General features: G+C 51.1%; 1 protein-coding gene across 6 annotated transcripts; it reads right to left on the bottom strand.

The window, feature by feature from the left end:
• Positions 1–881: 881 nt before the first annotated feature.
• On the bottom strand, positions 882–23,403 carry EXOC3 (exocyst complex component 3). Of its 6 annotated transcripts, XM_086675005.1 has the most exons (14): positions 23,294–23,310; positions 22,452–22,508; positions 21,619–21,809; positions 20,521–20,740; positions 11,607–12,288; positions 9,752–9,869; positions 8,786–8,911; positions 7,648–7,748; positions 5,838–5,948; positions 5,595–5,745; positions 4,197–4,319; positions 2,706–2,867; positions 2,162–2,289; positions 882–1,395 (listed from the first exon to the last, which is right to left on the bottom strand). In XM_086675005.1, exons 3-14 carry the CDS (start codon positions 21,760–21,762, stop codon positions 1,224–1,226), a joined length of 2,238 nt encoding a protein of 745 aa, XP_086531131.1. In that variant the 5' UTR covers positions 21,763–21,809; positions 22,452–22,508; positions 23,294–23,310; the 3' UTR covers positions 882–1,223. The 6 variants fall into 6 exon arrangements, with proteins under 6 accessions (XP_086531131.1, XP_025780137.1, XP_086531136.1 ...); XM_025924352.2 differs by lacking the exon at positions 22,452–22,508 and having other exon boundaries at positions 23,294–23,402; XM_086675010.1 differs by lacking the exons at positions 22,452–22,508; positions 23,294–23,310 and adding an exon at positions 22,932–23,165.
• Positions 23,404–23,452: the final 49 nt, after the last annotated feature.

Genomic DNA, 23,452 nt, shown 5'->3' with positions numbered 1-23,452 from the left:
CTCTCCTGAACCAGTAACGGTTCTAGGAACTGCATCCCATGTTTAGTTATTTCATCCCATTTAGGCGTGGATTCCTTCCAGAAAAAGTCCTACGTGTGAATTTTTTTTATCTCGCGAAGAGGAAATAAAGGTGGTTACCAGCTTTGCACCTTGAACGTGGCTGGAGAGGAAGGGAAGCCCACGTCCCAGAGACTCAGACTCGGCTGCTCAGAGTGGCCCCCGCCGCACTCACAAGGGGTCTGCAATCCCTGGGCCCCTGAAGCGAGGGTGGGGGAGCAGGGCAACACCCCGTCCCTCATTGTGGCCGGCACCGCACGGCGCATCTGAGGAACCCCCTTGGCAAACGGCAGCGTGGGGAAGGGTCAGGACCCTTCAAACCCCACATACAGTCCCTACCGTTCACTCTGGCGTGGCTTCTTTGTTAATTTGTCATGAGATTAAAGACTAATGTGCAAACAAAGCCACTGCTGAAGCAGTTGCCGTGGAGATGGTTACACAACGGGGGTCTACGGGATCCCGTGTCAGGCGTAAGCTCAGACCCTGAAGCGCGCACCAGATAAACGTTCACGTTCACTTCGAGTCTGTCAGACCTGACGCTCACGACGTCTCCAGCGAGGACCTGCCCGGCCATACCCACGGGTGCCAGGCTTGTTTCTACGGGAGGGCGTACCAGAGGGACGCCTGTCCAACCTCACCCGGTAGGACTCTCAGCACGAGGGGGCTCCATGCAGAGCTGCGGAACACAGGCCCCAGGCCCCCTGGTCCGGGCTGACGCACGTCCCTGGGCTGCACACCTGTCAACCAGAAACTATCTTCTGGGCCCTGGAACCTTACCAGGTCACCCCGAGGAAGAAACCCTTCACAACCAGGAAGTCTTCATCTTCCTGCAAGAGTTTAGACTCTTTTATTGAGCGGCAGAGTTTTGGAGGTATTTACACCGTGCAGAAATGAGGGGAGACCCAGGGGTTAAGGGGGACAGGCACCATGAGGCCCCCTCAAACGACAAGAGAGGAGAAAACCAGAAGAGCCATGACCATCAGAGAGCTCACTCATCAAGAAGCCACGAGCGCGGTCCCACCAGAGGCAGGCATGCGGGACCTGGGCGTCTCATGTCCCTCTGGCCGCCACGCATTTCCAAGGGTGGGGGACGGGCACAGCGTCACAAGGCCGGGGCCACGGGTGGGGGACGGGCACAGCGCCACAGCGAGGCTGGGGCCCACAGGCTACTTGAGGAGCTTCGCCACGTTCAGACTGGGGACCACGATCTCCTTGAAGATGGGCACGTAGTTTGGGTTTGCCTGCGTCGGGCCCTGCTCCAGCGTCTCGATGATGGTCTGCTTCATGTCCCGGCTGGTGTCCCCCCGCATGGCCAGCAGTGCACCGATGTGGTCATCCCTGTGGATGTGGGGACACCAGGGCTGCGTCAGGGGTGCACGCACAGCCACTGGCCCCCAGGCCCGACTCAAACTCCCCCAGTGCTCTCCCCACGCCTGGCTCAGCCAACCCCAAGGCCCCAGAGGGGGCTGGACAGCTGCAGACCACTCGTAACAACAGCAGAGAAACCAGAGTTCTCCTCTCACTGTGGCCTTTTCTTCAAGCTACAAGCACAAAGCTTTCTAGACTCTGTTCTCCTAAATTTTTAATGGACTGCCTGCTTAGAGCAGGAGGACCCTGGGGAGAACAGGACCACCAGGCCCTCCTGCTTGAAGCCCAGAACACTGGCAGAAAGGGAAGACACTGGCTGAGTGTCTTGGTCGAGTGTGGCACGTGTCCCCTCTTCTCTGAACCCAGGAGCACAAGAGGAGCTTCCTGAAGCCACCTTGCTGTGCACCTTTCCCAGCAAACAGAGCGTGACCGACGCCCCACCTGTTCACTGGTGCTGACCCCAGGAGATGCGTCCCATGTTGGGGGCCTGTGGGCTCCAGGGCCTGTGGAGGGCCAGGGGAGGCACAGAGACATTGCTGTTCTCTGCAGTCCACTCTACTCCTGGCGGTTGCCCCCCCAGTCTGTCCCCACAGGAGCCCAGACTCCCCTCCTTGCCCCCCCAGTGGCGCTCACACCTGACAGCCAGGCTCTCCCATCTTCCCAGTGACCCTAGGAATGAGCCTGCTGCTCTGTGCCATGAATTCTAGCTGGAACAGGAAGGCACACTGGCCCTTACCTGATGTCTGGGTATTTGCTGACCAGCGTGGAGACTTCCAGATAGAGAAGAGACGGGTCTGTCAGCTTAATAACTTCTGCGACGGCAGTGATGGTGTCACAGTACCCATCTGCATCCTCCCCAAAACCCTGGAAGACAGGGCGCCAGCGGCTGAGGGCCACAGAGGGGGACCCCGACGAGTCTCTGTCAAGCCCTCACTTTGGCTGGCTCCCCACCTCCTACGTAGGTGGCTCTGGATCCAGCTCAGGATCCACAGTGGAGCCCTCACCAAGCACTCAATGGCGGTGCTACCGGCAGGAGGGCGGGGACAGTCGACAGGGAGTGAGCCCAGGACTGCCCATGAGGGTCAGGGTAGCGTCTGGCTAGCGCTGCCCCCCAAGGGTCTAGAAGCCACGCCCCAGTGCACGAAGCCTCAGCCACAGGGTCCACCAGACCTTCCCGTTCACACAAGGGAGACCGACAGGTCACCCGGTCCCCGACCAACTGGCCTATGGCCCTGGGGGTGGGGACGATGAGAAAGCTTCGGGGCCCAGGCGGCACTCACGGAGGCCAGCTTCCGGAACAGGTGGCGGAGCTGCGCGGCCTCCCGGACCATCCTCTCTGCGCCCTCCTTGCGCTCCTCTGCGCTGCGGAAGGAGATGCGCTTCTGCATGACGGCCCGCAGGTACTCCAGCACCACGCGCCGCTGCGCCTCTGCCGTCATCCTCTGCGGGCAGACACAGGGTCAGCGAGGTCCCTGCGGAGGTCCACCCTCTGTGGAGACCCGGGCGGGCGAGCCCTCGCCAATCGCCGGCAGAACCCTCCAGCAGGTGCACATCTGAGGTTTCCACTGCATCACCTTGCTGAACCACAACCCCATTCGCTATGGTGCTTTCCACTAAGTGGTGAAAGGAAACTGGAAACAAGGTTCTCTCACGAGACATGCGCCCGCCAGCCGCCCGAGAGAAGCCATCCAGACAAGACCCGTCTACCATCCGGAGGCCTGCACACAGCACTTGCCAGACACCGGCATTCAATCGACACAACAGATGTTTACGGAAGTACACAGTGGAACTAAAAACTGTGCAAGCAACGGACGAGAGGGCTGCATGCCGACCTCTGACCGGCCAGAGGCTTCCTGGCAGGCGAGGGGACCGGTCGGTCGGGGGTTCCAACCACCGGGCCTCCCTACAGGTATCACTTTTAGTGGCTGAGTCACGAGAATTCCCTGTAAAATTAGTCCTTAGACAAGGGCTATACTGGGTCCCAGCCAACGCAGCAGGACAGGAAGACACGAAAGGTGCGAGGACCAGAAACGAAAACAGTGTCTCTGTTAAAATGACACAACCACGTACGTACAGGTCTGAAAGGGTCCAAAGACAAATCCTAGAAACACAAAGTTTTACAATATCTGAACGTGAGGTCAGTGTATTAAAACCACTTCCATAAGCCAGAAGCAAACTTCTTAAAATATATCACTTTTTACGGTACACAAGCACGGCCCAACGCCCTGGCAGGACACGCGAGGAGGGAGTGAGGAGAGACGCCTGGGCCCTGCAGGAGGACTTCATGCAGACGGCCGAGGGACACGGGGGCTCGGGCACACGGCTCCTTCCTTCGCCCATCTGCAGCAGGGCTCCCAGGTCCTCGCAGGGCCTGGCCGCACGGGGAAGAACCCTTGGGCCTCTGCCGGAGTGGAAACACAGCCAGGCTGCCTGTGCCCGGACGGGGATCCGGAGAGGGAACGGCTGCTTCACCCCGGTCCACAGCCACTGCCTCCACCCTCCCTGCCAGGGGTCCCCATCACGAGCACTGCCTGCGTGTGTGGCCTTGTGCCAAAGACGGTTTGGTGGGGTGCCAGGAGGCAGTAAGGCTAAAGGAACAACAGAAACCCCTTTAGACGCTGATGTGTCCTCCCTGCCTCAGGTTACTGAAACCACCTGTGAACACCCAGTCACAGAAGAACTGGACACTGAGTTCCACACGAGATGCCATGTGGGCTCCAACATGCAGGTGAGCACATGCCAACACCAAGTGGCTGTGCCCGCGCCCTTACCTTTTTATACGGCTTTTTAATTTTGGCAAAGTCATTGAAATAGTCTTCCACGGTAACACAAATGGTGTCCACGGCGTTGGACCCCGACAGCCACTTCCTCGTCATCAGCTCACTGAGATGTTGCTGAAAAGTGAAGGACAGAGAAAAACATCACTTGGACGCTGTCCCCAAGTCACGTGTATCGGGAGGAAGGTGCTGCAGAGCCTTGGTGCCGTTCTGTGACAGCAGACACACTCACGGGAAACCCCACTGGCCCGCGATCCGCAAACGCGTACCTTAGCTGTGGGAGGTGGACGCCGCACGTGACCGTTGTGCTGGGCTGCGTCCTCTACGCACGCCTGCAGTACACGTGCTGCCTTTAACATTCACGAGCATTTATTGCTTGATACTCTGCAACTCATTTACCCCAGCCTGACAGACACTTAACAGTTTTTCACACTTGGCAATTACAAAGAAGGCTGCGACGAATTTGTGTTTCTGCAGGTGAAACCCCAAGAGCGTAACTCAGTCCACAAGTGTGCAAAGTGAAGCGTCAGTAGCCCTCCAGAAACTGCTGTCTGCACGTCTGTCCCCAGGCCGGCGACAACACGGACAGGTACTGCCGTGTTTAACCCTTGCTGTCCCGCTAAGCAACAGATACCACTTGGCTTGAATTTGCATATCCTGAAGGTCAGGGAGATAGGCAATTTTGTTTTGTATTTAGGACACTTGTAAAAACCCTTTTCTGTGAAACTTGGTCATCCTTTACTTTTCTCTTAGAGTTGTTACTTTATTTTGAAATGATTTCAAACGTATACATTTCATCTGTTTTCTACGCCATTTTCAAGAAAGTTACAGACCTCACAATACGATCCCACCAATCACCCCAAAAGCTCCTCTCCAGCTACTTCCTTCCCAGCAGGACCTGAGATCGATCACAGTTTTAGTTTGTTCAATATATTCTGGTTTCTGCGAACATATCTAGATAATGCTAAGCCATCTAACCTGACTTGCTGTTCTCGGTGTATTATCCCTCAGATGTGATGCGAAACGCACTTTGTTAATGGCTTGTTTTGTGTTTTCACTCAAAGCTGAGACCGGTCTACGTGATGCGTGTGCAGTGTGCACATATTCTCAATTTGGTTCTGGTTTCGAGAACTCGCTAATGAACGTAATCCGTCTGCACACTTGCCCCCACTGAGTCTCCTCACAGTTCACGGGGTCTCTGCTCAGCTGTACATTGGAAGGGCCCCAAACCTGGGCCTCTGTCGTACAGGCGTACGTCACAGAGACGGAAAAAGCCCTTTGACAGTGAGAGAGGTGAAGTCGACTGTCAGCTGGGTGCGTGTCCCCAAAGGCACACAGGACGGTAGCCCCGTTTTCAGCCTAGAAACGAAACGGCAAAGAAGCGGCTCCCACCTCCAGGTCCAGGAAGACCTCCTCCAGCAGGCTGCCACAGCCTTCCTTCGCAATGGCGTCCAGAATCCCATCCATGCTTGGCTGGCTCAGAGACACGCCTGCTTCCGCGTCACTTTTCAAGTACTTCCTCTTTAAACTGACTATGGATTCTCTACGAGGCAACAGTTACGGCTCCGTGAAGTGGCCGAGCGCCCTTACCTGCTCCTCTGTTGTTTCTGGGCCGCCCTGTCCACGGTCACTTACTTAAAGGTCTGGCAGTTGTTGATGATGGCGATCACATACTGCACGTAGCAGTGCGGGTGCTGCCGGTCCCTCAGGTGTTGTTCTTTGTACGACTGGGTTTCGTCCTTGTATCTGGAACACACAGCCCCAGTAAACATCAGTCGAGGGGCAGGTGGGTGTGCCGGGCGCCACGCTGACATCACACCTCATAAATACATCTGGCACCGCTGACACCTGAGCAGGCAAGTCTTTACGAATAAGGTGAGTTTTGGGATGATCTGTAAGACCAGGGAAGCTGATCACTTTAAACGGACTCTTGAAGATAAATCTTCTATCGGGCTTTAAAATATGGTTCAGGATTCTCATTACACAAATATTTAGAAATATTTCTGAGTAAATGGGAAATTATTATTTCATCGGACATACAACTTGCCTAGAAATGCATACAATAGTGTTGAAAACATTATCAAATATCAGATAAAATTTCACTTTCTGAAGAAGAACCAATAAATTACTCAAAAATAAATAACTCATCTGAGGTCAAGAAAACAAGCAAGTGAGATCACTACACGCTTTATTTCTGAATTTGTTAGAGTCCCAAACACGTACAGGAGTAGAACAGCACAACGTACTGTATGTATGTTTAAAAGACCTTAAGAAAGAAGCAAACTGAAAACTGCCAATTACAGAGAAATAATTAAGCATTTATTCTGCTTTTCTGTCCGACATGTGGTTCAGGTAATCAAGCTTCTGAGGCTGATGAGGAAAGTTTCCTCTTTCTGCTAACAAAAGGACTAAACAAGGCCATGATGTGCAGGTGGGTGACTGACGGGGACTCTCAGTGAGGGGCCCAGCTGTCGGCGCCTGAGCCAGCAGAGGACACAGGGACGTGCATCTCCTCGTGTACACACTGCCTGTGCGGGCTTCTTGCCAAAGGGCAAGGTGATAAAGATGAAACCCACAGCCTTTAAAGCCAACACGTGGTTGGCAGGTGGATGGCAGTCAGGGTTAGGCACTGTGAGATAATCTGACACGTGTCCACAGGCCAGTGGCTGAAAGAGGGGCAAGGCCGCACTCGAGGACCCGAGACCTCGCAATGCAGACCCTGCCGCTACCCCGTCTGAATATGTAACTTGAAAGAGGTTTTCCTGGATCAACAGGGGGACGGGGGGACCCAAATACAAATTTGGTGTCAGATGATCCCAAGAAAGGATGCTCATGTGTACGTGGGTTGATGGCCCTACAGTGAGATAAGAACGCAGGAAATGAGGTGCCTGGATGTCTGGGATTTGCTTTAAAGTCCTCAGGGTGTACAGATGAGGTGAAGGGGGCTTTAAAGGGACAGCTTTTGAAGACGGATGACGGGTTGAGGTTTTTACACCTTTCTACTTCTGTAGAGGTTTGAAAATCTCCTTTGTGAACAATGCAGAGGGAGGGAGGGGTCCTGGAAACACATCCCGAGACGCCCTGGAGGGCCGACTCCCAGTGATGGAATGTGGAGCCACCACCGAAGGAGTCTCCCCCTCCTGGGCCAGGGGCAGTTCAGACAACAGGAAGGACGCATCCGGAGGAGACTCTAATGACGGCGGCCCTGACCTCACTGCCCAGGAGACCTCACTGCCCAGCGGACCCGTCCAGACTCTCAGGAAAATGGCACAGTCCATTCCAAAGGAAGACAGTAAGAAAAGGCTTGTTTCAAAATAACAAAGGTCACTATAGCAAATCCGGGCTTCAAGCATTTTTTAACACCAGGCGTATCGGGATCAAAATTTTGCTTTTAAGTTTTGAAAACATACACTTTCTAAATCAGCACGCTGGCAAAAATACATACCTGCTCAGGAAAGAATTCATTTGCTGAAGACACAGAACTAGTACCTTTGTTTTCAGGTCTTCACTTATCTGAGCAGCAACTTGGAGATTCTGTTCAAACATCTAAAAATTGGAGAACTTATCAATTGTCATATAAACTCACGAGAGTTTCCCATTACATAAAACCCCTATCTGCCAATTGGTAGTTACAGTCCACATTCAGAAAAAAAAAAAATGAAACCGCTTGAAAAATAACGAAGTTAGTCAAACAACTTTCTCACTAGATAGAAAAAAACCAAGTGAATCACTTCCTAATTACCTGCAAACAGGCTGGTCTCCACAAAGAGGGAAATGTATATGCTCCCCAGACAGGGAGGCTGGGTGTGGCTGGGGTCACATGGGTGCCGGGGGTTGGGCTATGATTTGCCATGGGGATTCCTTACGAAGAGTTAGGAGGGCATACACTGGACTGAGGGGAGGCAGATGTACAGAGACAGAGAAAGGCCAGACGGCCAAGCCAACTCCAGGCCCGTGGCACACGAGGCCTGTCAGGACACCAGTTTCCAAAATGAGGGAAAGGGTGGGGCCCCATCGGATGCTGACGGTGTCACCCAGAGACAGACGCCCGCATCACTTACTTGTGCCCAGCTGGTGCCCAAGCACATGCCACTGATACAGTCCCACACAAGTATCAGAACACGGCTCAGCCCCCCTCCTGCCAGAAAGCTTCCTCCAGGAAGAAAAGCCGACAGGAAAGAAGCTGGAGGGCGCCAGCAAGTGCCAGGCGTCAAAAAGTAATCATAAGAAGGCATGATTATGGCCAAAACATAAAGGACCCCTTCCCAAATCCATCAGGCGATGTTCAATCAGGCGGCATTTATGAACACAAATCTTGGACATTTCCAACATGAGGAAACGTCAAAAAGCAAACTCCCATCTGAGCACCATACGCAAATAACACGTAATTAGGTTCTAGTTCAAATCCGAACACCTCACGGAAACTAAAGCAACGGTGGGCACAACTGCTTCAGACGGAGAAGGGCCTGAAGTACGAGGTGGGGCTCCCTCTGTCTTTACTACAGGGGTGGCTTCCTGCTGATCTGCAGCACCCACAGAGCCCACGGACAGCCGAGGAATGACCCTCGATGGTGCGACAGTACCTGGAAGACGATGGCAGGGAGTGTCGTCTGGTAGTACCCGTCTTGGTCGGCTTCGGGCTCCGTCTCTTTCAGCCAGTCTTTCTTGTCTGTTTCTAGTGCTTTCCGCAGCCAGGCAATTATGTTTGACTAAAAGAAGTCCAGCATCGCAGAGAAAGAAGAGAAGAACAGGTCCCTCTGAAGCAAGGCAATGTCCTCTCTTCAGGGGTGCAGCAGCAGAAACCAAACTCAGGGTCCCGGGAGTCCCCGTTCCCATACGAGCCGTGCCACAAGCCGCCACCATGGCAGGCGGGGCCTCCACAGACGACCTTCCGGGCGAGAACCTCACTGCAGGCCAGGCCAGGCCAGGCCGGTCAGAAGTACACAGAAGCACCAAGGCTGCCATGCTCCCAGCAGACCCGTCCATGAAGACCGCACACCAGCACTGTCGCTTCAGGACACAGACCCCACCCTGCTCAGCACCTCAGTCAGAATGCTATCTGCTACTCGGGCTCACCTTGTCCAAGGAAGCAGACCCTGACCTCCTCCTGTCACCACAGGCCACCTGGGGGTCTTGGGCGGCATCTGGTCCCCAACTGCCACCACCCTCCCACTCCTGGGCTCAGCTCTAAGAGGCTGGCTGGCACCACTGCCCGTCAGCAGGACATCCAGGGGCCTCCCAAAGCCTCCAGGGGTAGGACAGGCTCACTCCTCACTCCAGCCGGAGGAGGTTCAAACACGTACCTCAACCTCCGGACCCAGTGGCCAGAGGACAAGCCGCCCTCCTCATCTAACTGGCCACGTGCACTTCAAGACCCAACTTCTCAGAAACAGAGCCTGCACATCCTGAGGAAACCAACATCAAAACAGGTCTCTCCCCTGCCTTCTCTTGCCCACTGGCTTCGGTGACGGCAGCTTGACCCAGAGAGCCCACATCGTGGTCTACGTGAGGGACACAGCCTGGCTCGGGACCACACAGCACCTACTCACAGTGAGAGTCGACATGTATGTGTCAAGCAGCTCAGAGACCACATCTGGAGAAAGCAAAGGCTCCAGGGTGCTGACATCCACTTCTGGGGCCAGCTCCGCGTTCCCCATCATCTCTGCACTATGGCAAAACCAGGTATGAGAAAGAATAATTACTAGGAAGACAGAAAACACTCAGGTAAGTGCTCCTGGGTCTTGTCATACACGAAGGCCCCCCCCCCCCCAATGCCACGCCGGGGAGGGGAGGCAGGGCTTGGGGAGAGTGCTGGGCGAGAAGGGGCCACATGAGGCGGCTCATTCCCTGGCCTCAGCCGGCTGCACCCACATCACTCAGGAAAGAAACCCTGTGAGAGGAAGAACTGTTTTTTCTACCCATAGCACCTCCCCATGGGGAAGGCCAGGGCCTGGCAAATACAAGGTGCTCAGTAGACAGGTTCTATCAAACAAGGGAGTAACACCCAAGTACAATAATTTAGAAACCAGACCCTGAAGTTAGTGTTGCTAATCTATGCGGTTCATAACCTAACGTGAGTCAGCAAAAAGTGTCAATACGTTCAGGCGACTGTGCTTAAGAAGACACGGATGGGAACTGAGTTCCAGAAAAAAGTTTCCATAAAGAAGTTAGTATCTACGTGTGGCTAGTCCTCAAAAGTCCGAGGTTTAAATGTTCAGAAAACTCACACACCTTATGCCGTGTTCTCTAAATGTGTATTTACAATGAAAACGCTGAGTACTAACAGCTAGTCCACTATGTGTAAGAAATACAAGGTCTGGGGCGCCTGGGTGGCTCAGTCGGTTAAGCGGCCGACTTCGGCTCAGGTCATGATCTCACAGCCCATGAGTTCGAGCCCCGTGTCGGGCTCTGTGTGGACAGCTCAGAGCCTGGAGCCTGTTTCGGATTCTGTGTCTCCCTCTCTCTGACCCTCCCCCGTTCATGCTCTGTCTCTCTCTGTCTCAAAAATAAATAAATGTTAAAAGAAAAAAAAAAAGAAATAAAAAAAAAAGAAATACAAGGTCTTCCTCAGTGAACTTCAGAAAATTCTGTGACTATTAAAAGACTTTTCATCCTAGATTTACACCCAGGGAATCTTTTTAAAAAAAATTTTTTTTTAATGTTTAATTTATTTTTGAGACAGGGAGAGACAGAGCACAAGTGGGGGAGGGGCAGAGAAAGAGGGAGACAGAATCCAAAGCAGGCTCCAGGCTCTGAGCTGTGAGCACAGAGCCAGATGCGGGGATCGAACTCACAAACCGTGAGATCATGATCTGAGCCGAAGTCAGAGGCTTAACCCACTGAGCCCTCAAGGCACCCCTCACCCGAGATTCTTAGATCAACCTCAAACCAATCAAGCACAAAATCGCTCATTCCTTTTGTGAAGTGATAAAACCACAAGGCTGGAATGCAAAGAGAACAGACTTTTCTCGGCTACTGGTGAGAGTAAACCAGACTGGGGGCACCGGAAGCCAGGAGGACGGAGTGGTGCCTCCTTCCCAGCCATGTGACTATGCAGGTCCCGGGACCTCCTGTGCCCACGCGTCCCCACCTGTCCAATGGGGTGAAATCACACACTCGGGGTGCCACCGCAAGGAGGGAATGGGTTAGCGCACAGCGGGCTCAGTATCATAGAAAAGCGCAACACAGAGCCGCTCAATAGGGCCTGGGCATCAAGGGCACCACCTAAACACAAGGGCATTCACACAACCAGAGTCTGGGCCCTGACCTCAGGGGAAGCCCACAAACAGGCCAGAGAGGAGACTTTCGTCGGCAAGAAAACAAAGTCTGAGGGTGCCGAGCACACACCAGAGCAAAACAACTCAACTCTACGTGAACGAAATGCAAGAGTGAACCTGGAGTTACCTTGTGTAGGTGTTCAAGACCCAAGTCAACAGGCTCACGATCTCATTGGCTTCCAGGTCTTCGGACGCGAGCTCCTGCATCCGCGTGCTCAGGGCCTGGTGGTACATGCTCAGGAGGTTTCTGAAGATTTCATAATGCGGGGGGAAACACTGAACCATCAGGTTTTTGGCAACAATGAGGTCATCTAGCACGTACTTCCGTATAATTTCCAGGTGGCGGACGAGCCACATCTTGTCCGACTCCCTGGTGTCTGCCTGTGTGCCCTCAATTCTAGTGGTCACAGTTCTGTCCAAGATGGCAAACATTTTCTCCTTCCAGTTCTTGGGCCTCCCGGGAGGAACAAAACCAGTTTGCTTTTTTCGGTCGAGTATGCGCCTGTCAATTTTTTCTTCCCTTTCGATGATTCTGACAACTGAGACCAGCAAGGTGGGGTCACGGCGAACAGTGACCAGTGACCTCTGCAGCACCATCCACAGCTGCTTGGCCAGCTCGTCCGAAAGCCCCTGTGTGCTCCCGAAGTAGCCGTGGATGAGGGTCATGTCACGAGTGTTCCCACTGTCCATGCGGTACTGCTCATACATCAGCCCGTCCCGGGAGCACTCCAGGTCCATCAGCTTCCGGTGGGCCTGCAGGAGTGCCCCCTGTTCTATGAGGTCCTGGGTCTCCCTCACAATCTCGGGCACTAGGGAAAAAGGCACAAGATGGCACTGTGAAAACCACACAAAAGGCTGTGCGGGACGCTGGGAAGGAGGCAGAGGATGGGGACCTGTCTGTGTGGGAGGCTGGGAAGGACACAGAGGACACAGCATGGGGACCTGTCTTGCCACCCAGACAACTGCACTGGCAGAAGCCGGGTAACTACTTGGACTGTGGAGTCTGCGGAAGGCCAGCAACTTCCCAAAGAAGGCTTGGTGGTAAACTGAGGTTAATTTCGGTCCGCCGCAGCTCTGAGCACAGGAGCAGCTCCCCAGGCCCGGCCCAGCCCGCCACGTGCTCTTGAAGCAGCTCGCACACAGCCCGAGAGAACCTGGGTGAGCAGAAAGGACCACGTCCTCCAATACTAAGGATCTGTGTCCCCACTGCTGGCTGATCAGGGAGATGCGGACACGGACGTGGAGCCCACTGTTACTACAGGCCCACCACCAATGTTGTAACCCTTCTCTCTTCCACCAGGTGACTTCTGGGGGATTTAAAGAGCCAGTGCCTCTTTCCCCCTCTGTTTTTATTCCCTTCTCCCTCCAGACATAGGTCCAGGCTCAGCAGACCTGAGAAGACCTTCAATACTTCTTGGTCTGATCTGCAGCACAGGGACAGCCTCCAATAACCAAAACACAAGTAATAAACAAAATCACCCCCTGGGGAAGAGGAGCACCTGATTTCAGAGTTCTCAGGTTACCAGATTCAAATACCCAATGTCCAACGGAAAAAAAAAATCACAAGGCATCAAAAGATACAGGAAAGTATGGAGATTCGGGGGAAAAAATTACCCAACACAAACCATCCGTGAGAAACACTAGGTGGTTGGTCTACCAGACAAAGACTTTAAAGCAAGTCTTAAATGTGCTCCAGAGACTAAAGAAAGAGGTGCAGAAAGTCCAGAAAATGATACAGGAACAAAATGCAAACATCAATGAAGAGCCAGGAACCCTAAAAGGAAACCAAAAACCACCCTGAAAGTGAAAACATTTATCTCAAGTGTACAAAGGCGGGTCTGATGGTCAGAAGGAAGACTGCGGACCAAAATGGGACAATGGACATTACCAGGTGAGAGGACCAGAAGGAAAAAGGACTAAAGGAGAGTGACCAGAGCCTCGGGGGTCTGTGGGCCACCATCAGGTGACCGGCACACACACTGTGGGTGTCCCAGAAGAGGGAAAGAGAGAAAAGGGGGCAGAGAAATGATCTGACTAGTGGTCAAACTTGCATTTAACTTGATCAAAGACAGGTCTATGAACATCTGAAAACTCACTAAACTCCAAGAAGAAAAAACTCAGAGGATCTAGAACAAGACATGTTACAAACACACTGCTGAAAACCAAAGACAAAGGGAGAACCTTGAAAGCCGTGAGGGGGAAGCAGCTGGCTGCCTATGAGGGAACCTCAGTAAGACAAGAAGGTTGTTCACCATGGAGGCCTGACAGCAGGGGGCTGGGACAGTCGAAGACTGAAAGGAAACCACTGTCACCTGAGTCCCATACCCAGCAAAACTATCCTTCAAAATGAAGGAGATATGAAGACACTGCCAGACACACACAAGCTGAGGGAGCTCGTGACCCCAAAACCTGCCCGGAGACCTCCTGGGAGCCCTGCAGGTGACAGGAAAGGATGCGGGACAGTAATGCAAAGCTGGGTCGAGAAGTACAGATTTCGGTAAGAGAAATATATGGGTAGCTGGAGAAGCCAGTGTTATTGTAACTTTGGTTTGTACCTTTACTTTTTGTTCTAAGTAATTTAAAAGACTAATACAGCTAGGAAAAAAATTACTTGTTCAAAGATAATATTACTATAACTGGTTTATAATTCCACATGATTTGAGACTAATACATAAAAAACAACAACCAGTGAGTCTGTTTTTGGACAACATATAAAGATGTAAGTTTGTGACATCGACAACTGAAAAGGGGTAAGGACGGCATCATGTAGGAGGAAGGTTTTCATCTGTTATTGAAGTTAAGCCAGGATAAATTCAGAGTATTTTAACTTTATTTTTTAAATGTGATCCCCATGGTAACCACAAAGAAAACAGCTATTGGATATATAAAAAAAGGAAAGGAGGAGTAATTCAAACATTTCACTACAAAAAAATCAACTAAACACAAAACAAGACAATAATGCAGAAACGGTAGACACAAAGGCTGTAAGGCACTCAGAAATCAAATGGGGAAATGACGGAAGTAAGGCACCCACTATCAGGGATTACTCTACACGTAAGTGGATTAAACTCTCCAATCAGAAGACCAAGACCGCAGAAGGGACAAAAACACAAGATGCAGCCACCTGGCATCTACAAGAGACTCCCTCGAGATCCACAGATACAAAGCGTGTGAAATGAGAGGCCGGAGGGAACACTCCATGTGAACAGTGACCAGATTAGAGCAGGTGGCCCTACCAATATCAGGCAAAACAGACCCCAAATCAACAAGTTTACAAGACACAAAGAAGGCATTATATGTTAATAAGAAGCTCTTTACAGCCAGAAGATACAATTACAAACATTTACGCACTCAATGAGAGACCACCGAATTACACGAAGCAGAAATCTGCAAGATTGGGGAATAGACAGTCCTGTGATCATAGTTGGGAGACTTCGATGTCACTCACAGTAACGGACAGGACAAGCAGTCAAGAGAGAAGGACACAGAGGACCTGAACCACACAAGCACCGACCTCTAACAGACACCCAGGGGACACTCCACCCAGCAGTGGCACACCTGTTCCTCCAAGAGCACGTTTTCCAGGACAGACCATATCTTACACCACTAATTAAATCTCAGTAGATTTTAAAAGACAGATATTATACAAAATACCTTCTCCAACCATGATAGATGAAGTTAGAAATCTGTAACATTAGAAAAATGCACAAATCTGTGGACATTAAACATATTCAATCACTGGATCAAAGAAAAAAATCACAAAAGAAATTAGAAAATACCTATGAAAACACAGCACACCAAAACTCATGGGACCAAGGAAAGCAGTTTAAAGGAGAAGTGTATGAACTCTAAATGCTTACATCAAAGAAAAGGAAAAATGTCAAGTCAACAACTGAATTTTATAATTTAGGGAACCAGAAGAGCAGGGTGACTCTAAGGTCAGCAGAAGGCAGGCAGTAAAGAGGAAAGCAGAGAGAAACAAAACAGACAACAGGAAAAGAACACAGAAAATCGACAAAACCAAAAGGTGGTTCTTCGAAAAGATCAACAGTTGACAAACCTTTGGCTAAATGGTCTTAAAAAGAGAAAGAAGACTCAAATACTAAAATCAGAAATGAGGGGCGCCTGGGTGGCACAGTCGGTTAAGCGTCCGACTTCAGCCAGGTCACGATCTCACGGTCTGTGAGTTCGAGCCCCGCGTCAGGCTCTGGGCTGATGGCTCAGAGCCTGGAGCCTGTTTCCGATTCTGTGTCTCCCTCTCTCTCTGCCCCTCCCCTGTTCATGCTCTGTCTCTCTCTGTCCCAAAAATAAATAAACATTGAAAAAAAAAATTTTTTTAATCAGAAATGAAAGTGGGGACATGGCTGCCGATCCTGCAGAAATACGACCACAAGAGTCCTGGAAACTGTACAACGACCTAGACAAGGGGCACAAACCCACCCAGACTGACCCTGAAGAACAGGAAATCTTTTTTTTTTTTTTAGTTTATTTATTTATCTTGAGAGCAAGTGTGAGCAGGCGAGGGCAGAGAGAGGGAGGGAGAGAATCCTAAGCACACTCCCCGATGTCAGCGCAATCTCATAATCGTGAGATCATGACCTGAGCCGAAACCAAGAACGGGACCCTTAACCGACTGAGCCTCCCAGGCACCCCTGAAGAAACGGAAAATCTAAACAGACCCATAACTAGTAAAGGGAGGGGAAGTGGGAGCTAACATTTAACGGGTGTAAAATTTGTTTTTTCTTTCAGTTTTACTAGCATGTGACGGGCACGCAACACTGTCCCATGCCTGTTTCACGAGAGGAGTCCGGGGGTGGGTGGTCACGACAGCTGCACAACAACGTGAAAGCACTTGACACCACAGAACTGTACATGCAAACAATCAGGCTGATAAACTTTCCACCCTGTGTATCTTACATTAAAATAAAGTGGGGGGGGGAGGCTGTGTGCACAGCACTCCTGAATTACAGGTAACGAGAAAAGCCTGAAGGCCGTCAAACCAGCACATCTTGGCTTCCCAGGGGAATTCTACCAGACATTTAAAGCAGAAATAACACCTATCCTTCTCAAGCTATTCCAAAAACTAGAAAAGGAAGGAAAACTTCCAGACTCATTCTATGAAGCCAGCATTACTTTGATTCCTAAACCAGACAGAGACCCAGTAAAAAAAGAGAACTACAGGCCAATAACCCTGATGAATATGGATGCAAAAATTCTCAATAAGATACTAGCAAATTGAATTCAACAGCATATAAAAAGAATTATTCACCATGATCAAGTGGGATTCATTCCTGGGAGCAGAGCTGGTTCAACATCCGCAAATCAATCAATGTGATACATCACATTAATAAAACAAAGATAAGAACCATATGATCCTGTCCATCCATGCAGAAAAAGCATTTGACAAAATTCAGTATCCTTTCTTTTCTTTTCTTTTTTTTTTTTTTTTCAGTATCCTTTCTTAATAAAAACCCTCAAGAAAGTCAGGATAGAAGAAACATACTTAAACATAAAAGCCATTTATGAAAAGCCCACAGCTAATATCATCCTCAATGGGGAAAAACTGAGAGCTTTCTCCCTGAGATCAGGAACACGACAGGGATGTCCACTCTCACTGCTGTTGTTTAACATAGTGTTGGAAGTTCTAGCATCAGCAATCAGACAACAAAACGAAATCAAAGGCATCAAAATTGGCAAAGATGAAGTTAAGCTTTCACTTTTTGCAGATGACATATTATACACAGAAAATCCAACAGACTCCACCAAAAGCCTGTAGAACTGATACATGAATTCAGCCAAGTCACAGGATACAAAATCAATGTACAGAAATCAGCTGCATTCTTATACACTGATAATGAAGCAACAGAAAGACAAATAAAGAAACTGATCCCATTCACAATTGCACCAAGAAGCATAAAATACCTAGGAATAAACCTAACCAAAGATGTAAAAGATCTGTATGCTGAAAACTATAGAAACCTTATGAAGGAAATTGAAGAAGATATAAAGAAATGGAAAAACATTCCGTGCTCATGGATTGGAAGAATAAATATTGTTAAAATGTCAATACTACCCAAAGCTATCTACACATTCAGTGCAATCCCAATCAAAACTGCACCAGCATTCTTCTCGAAGCTAGAACAAGCAATCCTAAAATTTGTATGGAACCACAAAAGACCCCGAATACCCAGAGTAATATTGAAGAAGACCAGCGGGAGGCATCACAATCCCAGACTTTAGCCTCTACTACAAAGCTATAATCATCAAGACAGCATGGTATTGGCACAAAAACAGACACACAGACCAATGGAACAGAATAGAAACCCCAGAACTAGACCCACAAACGTATGGCCAACTCATCTTTGACAAAGCAGGAAAGAATATCCAATGGAAAAAAGACAGTCTCTTTAACAAATGGTGCTGGAAGAACTGGACAGCAACATGCAGAAGGATGAAACTAGACCACTTTCTTACACCATTCACAAAAACAAACTCAAAATGGATAAAGGACCTGAATGTGAGACAGGAAACCATCAAAACCCTAGAGGAGAAAGCAGGAAAAAACCTCTCTGACCTCAGCCGCAGCAATTTCTTACTTGACACATCCCCAAGGGCAAGGTAATTAAAAGCAAAAATGAACTACTGAGACCTCATGAAGATAAAAAGCTTCTGCAGAGCAAAGGAAACAATCAACAAAACTAAAAGGCAACCAACAGAATGGGAAAAGATATTTGCAAATGACATATCGGACAAAGGGCTAGTATCCAAAATCTATGAAGAGCTCACCAAACTCCACACCCGAAAAACAAATAATCCAGTGAAGAAATGGGCAGAAAACATGAATAGACACTTCTCTAAAGAAGACATCCAGATGGCCAACAGGCACATGAAAGGATGCTCAACGTCACTCCTCATCAGGGGAATACAAATCAAAACCACACTCAGATATCACCTCACGCCAGTCAGAGTGGCTAAAATGAACAAATCAGGAGGCTATAGATGCTGGAGAGGATGTGGAGAAACGGGAACCCTCTTGCACTGTTGGTGGGAATGCAAACTGGTGCAGCCTCTCTGGAAAACAGTGTGGAATTTCCTCAAAAAATTAAAAATAGATCTACCCTATGACCCAGCAATAGCACTGCTAGGAATTTACCCAAGGGATACAGGAGTGCTGATGCATAGGGGCACTTGTACCCCAATGTTTATAGCAGCACTCTCAACAATAGCCAAATTATGGAAAGAGCCTAAATGTCCATCAACTGACGAATGGATAAAGCAACTGTGGTTTATATACACAATGGAATACTACTTGGCAATGAGAAAGAATGAAATATGGCCCTTTGTAGCAACACGGATGGAACTGGAGAGTGTTATGTTAAGTGAAATAAGTCATACAGAGAAAGACAGATACCATATGTTTTCACTCTTATGTGGATCCTGAGATACTTAACAGAAGTCCATGGGGGAGGGGAAGAAAAAAAAAAAAAGAGGTTAGAGAGAGAGAGAGCCAAAGCATAAGAAACTCTTAAAAACTGAGAACTAAGGGTTGATGGGGGGGTGGGAGGGAGAGGGGGATGGGTGATGGGTATTGAGGAGGGCACCTTTTGGGATGAGCACTGGATGTTGTATGGAAACCAACTGGACAATAAATTTCATATTAAAAAAATTATAAAAAGAAAAAGAAAAACAAAAACAAAACACCAGCACATCTTCCCAGTAAGATCTACTCCTAACAAAAATACATATGTAACACAGCCTCATTCATTCCTCAAGGGAAGGAAATTATTTTCAACCCCTGTGGACGGACTGCTTCCAGTAAAGTCACGTTCTGGTCATCTGGCGTTAGTTTTACAAGACTGGAAGGAAATCATAAGGAGAGAGATTAACTAGCAAGGTGCCAGCTGGGTGTCACAAAGGAGAGTCAGGCGTGGGGACTCCATGCTAGTCCTGGGGACAGCCACCAAGAGGAGCTGCCTCCTTAGCACCCGCTGCAGGGCCGGCAACAGCTGTGCCGTTCGCGTAGCTATGTGGGAAGCAACTTGGAAGGTGGCCCAAGGTATCAGACCTTGGGAGGCTGAGTGCAGAGCGAGGGGTCAGACCAGGCGCGAGAGGGCCGAGGAGTCAGAGCCTGAGGACGCAAGCTGCCAAGGTGCTTTGCAGTTCCACAGTGGTGGGAGACACGCGGCCTTGTGACGTTCAGGGGTCAAGCAGAGTTTAGGGAAGGACACAAAGAATCCACGGACACCAGACATGGGATAAAGGAAGGTTCGGCATCAGACTATCCCAAGGCCTCTGGCTGGGATGCTGGTGACCCTGATAAAGGGGAGGGGATGAAGGTGGCGGGAGACAGACTCTGGACTGTGCAGAGTGGACAGAGAGCCCCGCCCAGGTGACTGACACTGTTCCACAAGGCTGTCGAGTGTACTTCTTCTCAGTAATGAGGTGTCGGGACACGGCTCCGAAAGGGCCACTCCATACTCCCTTTCCCTGCGCCACTCCGCCAGCCCCCAGACCCCCACCAGGTCCCAAGGTCCCCAGTGCTGAGCTGCCTGATACCGCAGAGCAGTCCCTCCTCTGCCCTCCCCACCCTTGGCCTGTGAGCACTCTCTTCCACCTAGAAAACGCTACTCTCCTGCATCACCTCTCTCTGGGAACTGGACCCTCTGTCTTGTTCACCAGGATGCATCTTCTCCTTGGCCTGTCAGGGCCCCCTGGTCTAACAGCCATACTGTGGCCAGGGGAGCGAAGCTCCCATAGCGCTTATTTGACTAACCCGTTTCTGTGCCTCTGTCCTGGCAAACAGAACGACAAGCATTTTTCTGGTCTTTGCAACTGGTCCCTTCGTCCTTAGTCCAAACAAGTAGTCAGCTGCTTAGGCGGGAATCAAACCCACTATCCGTGCAGAGGCAGGTCTACAAAACACCCTGCACAAAAGCTGGGTCCACCCCCGCATCACCCACAGAGCTGTGGGGAAGAGCACAGACAGCCCGCTGCCCCTGACGCCCAAGGCACCCGCCCTGCTCAGCTGTCCCCCCAGCCACCTGAGAAGATGTTCTTGAGGTTTTCCACGGCGGCAGCAAGCTGGCTGTGCCGCACGACAGCGTCCTTCACATCCTTGAGGCTCTCAACGGTGTTGATGCTCTGCCTCCAGTCTCTGCTGACATCGGCCAGGGACCGCTGGATGTCTGTGACGTCGTTCAGCGCGCTGTGGAGCTGGCTCAGGCCTGTACGCACACCATCCAACTGGGACTGGATCGCAGCCTAGGGGAGACACCCAGAGGAGATGCGTCGGGCTCTGCACCGGGCCTGGAGCCTAAGATATTCTCTCTCTCTCTGTGTCTCCCCCCTCCAACCCCCCGGCCCTCTCTCTGGCTCATGTCTCATGATGGACAGTGCCACTGTGCAGAACTGGTACATCTGAGATTCAGACTCCCTCCACCAGTGATGCCGAATGGCCACGAGCAAGCTGTACAGCCAGAAGGCAGGGGGCATGAAGGAATGGCAGCAGGTGGAGGGGACAGGGAAGGGAAAGACCAGGTGGCGCAATCAAAGCCAGGAACACACCTGACCCAGGAGTCATAAACTGCAGGTAGAAATCATTACGACGATGGTACCAGACTGCACAAGGTTCCTAAGTCACCAGTGATAATCATCTGTTAATCCCACAAGTTTCTGGAACAGATAAAAATTCTGACTACAAATGTAGCGGGTCCAAACTATTTTTTAAATGAAAGGAAAACTACCATTTTAAATAAGTCTAACCGGCCTTCAGATGCTTCATTTTGGGACAGATGAATGACCCTCACCTGTCTCATCAAGCCTGCCATTGCCTGGATGCTAAAAGCGTTTTCGGCTGAAGAGGTGACCTTGCAGCCTCATTCTCTTAAGGGTGTTCCTTTGGGACTTCCAATATCCCCCACAATCTCCTTTGTGAATCTACTGCTTGGTAATACAGGGTTGGAAGGAATGTGTTAAGGAAAGGTGATGTTCCATTCTGCCTCTTTCCAGATCGTCACAAAATCCAATTTAATTTAGCAAAACTACAATGAAGATGTTGTGCAGAAACCCAGAACTCAAAAGAAAGAGATCTGTCCTGATTGGGAGTAAAGCCGACGCCCATGGCCTCTCTGGTCTCGTACCTTCAATCTGGCCTCCACAGAGGCCTTTTTCCGGGCCTCTCTTCTGCGATACTGCTCGACTTTATCCAGCTGGTCCGGGCGCTGAAGCATCCCAGCAACCCTCTGGACCGCTGTCGCAACAGCCTCCCGGTCTGTTTCCTTCATGATTACAAAGCAGGTGGGATGTCGGCACCTGTCATGCTAGAGGTGTCCTGTGAGGGTGGGGGGAGAGCGTGGGAGGAGGTCAGGGAAGGAAGAAATATCAGGTACAGAACTCATTCCCCTAACAGTCAGCTGTTCACAATGCAGCTGGAAAGACAGCATTTGAGATCATTAACCCATTAAACCCGAAAGCTGAACCGGGATTACGAGCTCCTTAATACAAAATGCAAACCTTCAGAACTCTGATACGAAGACAGTTCTACCCCTAAGTGGAGCAGAGGCACTCACAGGTATGAACTCTGATCTCTGAACAGAGAACGTGTCCGTGGGGACTTCAGACCCCTCATCCTATCAGATGTCCGTCTCCAAGGGACTTCTCCTCCCTAGACAAGGCCAATTTCTGGAGCCTTCACAGAACCCTTCGGCCACATCGGTGGGGCGGCTGTGCCCAGAGGCCTCGGTGAGGACGCGGAGGCACAGGGACAGCACACACCTCAACATGCCTCGCCCCTCCCCTGCTCAAGTCCCGGCCCACGCCCTAGGGTTCCCCTCAAAACTCACTGCCATCTGTAACACCCAGCATTCTGCTGCCTGCACTGAACGGCCCAATAACCAAAGATGAGGGGGCAGAAGGCACCTGTGCTCAGGTACAACGTGCAGAGCACCGACGCTTGCCTGCCGGGCAAACCTACCCTCCAGCCCAGCTCGAGAGCTCTATTCCTGGCACCAACAGGGGCATCTGGTGAGGCCTGCCAAGTGAGAGGGTTTCATACACACGGGATCCCCTGACCTCAGCTATTAAACTCCTACTTCTGCGCATGTTTTCTGTATACAGCTTCTTAAAGCGGAAGGGCCATCCTCTCCCTTAATACTTTACTCCTCATTCCCACAGCTTTCAGAAAAACCCAGAACTGCACCGACTATCTCCGCCATGGGCTCTGTATCAGGTAATCACTGGGTGCAGGATGCGCCTTTCTGCTCCTCTTTCGAAAGGCACTACGCTGCAACCAGTCCTTCCCACCGATGCCCACCAATGCCGAGAATCTAACGGGACAGAAAAATGCGCAGGTGCCAAAGGCAACCAGCCTTAAATTCCACCATCCGAAGGCAGGCGTTTCCTCCTCAGCCGACACTCACTGCAGAGGTAACCCGCGCTTCCACCGGCCGCACACCTGCACGGTTTTCCGCACGGGGCGGGACGGTAACCGCAGAAGCGGGCCTCCAGCCGGTCGCAGATGCGCACAGCAGGCCTCGGACGGCCCCCTGCGGCTGGCTCGGTGCCCCCCGAAAGCTCCCCAGCGAGCGGCGCTCTCGGAGTCGACAGGCCCCTACCCACCGGGGTGAGGGGCGACATCGCGGCCTCAACCAAGCCTTCCCGGCCACAGAGCGACCGGGTCGCGACAGTCGAGAGCCCGGCTGTGCTGCCCGTTTCCCCGCCCGACCCCTCCCATTCCCCCCTCCGTCCCCTCCGTCCTCGCACCGCGCCGACCACCGCCCAGGAGCTCGCGCTCCTCCGCCGCCGTCTACGACTCACCGCCTCCACCGCCGCCGCCCGGCTCTGGGCCCGGAAGTAAGCCGCCCACAGACACTTCCGCTTCCGGTCGCGCGCCGGAAAGGCGGGGCCTGAGCTGTCAGACCTGAGGAGTGGCTGTCTCCTCCCACCGGGCGAGGTAGCCTTCAGGACCGGGTCCCG

The sequence above is a fragment of the Puma concolor genome, chromosome A1 (assembly GCF_028749965.1).
Source record: "Puma concolor isolate L17-30 chromosome A1, mPumCon1.1.hap2, whole genome shotgun sequence".
In the NCBI taxonomy this organism is placed as follows: Eukaryota; Metazoa; Chordata; class Mammalia; order Carnivora; family Felidae; genus Puma; species Puma concolor.
The sequence above is the reverse complement of the archived record's forward strand: the minus strand, read 5'-3'. Positions and strand labels throughout refer to the sequence as shown.

Excerpts from the sequence above, each read along its gene's own strand:
- EXOC3 (XM_025924352.2), bottom strand. The coding sequence starts at position 21,762 with ATGAAGGAAACAGACCGGGAGGCTGTTGCGACAGCGGTCCAGAGGGTT. Across the intron at positions 8,912-9,751 it reads CATACATGTCGACTCTCACT|TCAAACATAATTGCCTGGCT; the intron begins GTGAGTAGGTGC and ends GACTTCTTTTAG. Across the intron at positions 5,746-5,837 it reads AACAACTGCCAGACCTTTAA|AGAATCCATAGTCAGTTTAA; the intron begins GTAAGTGACCGT and ends GTTGCCTCGTAG.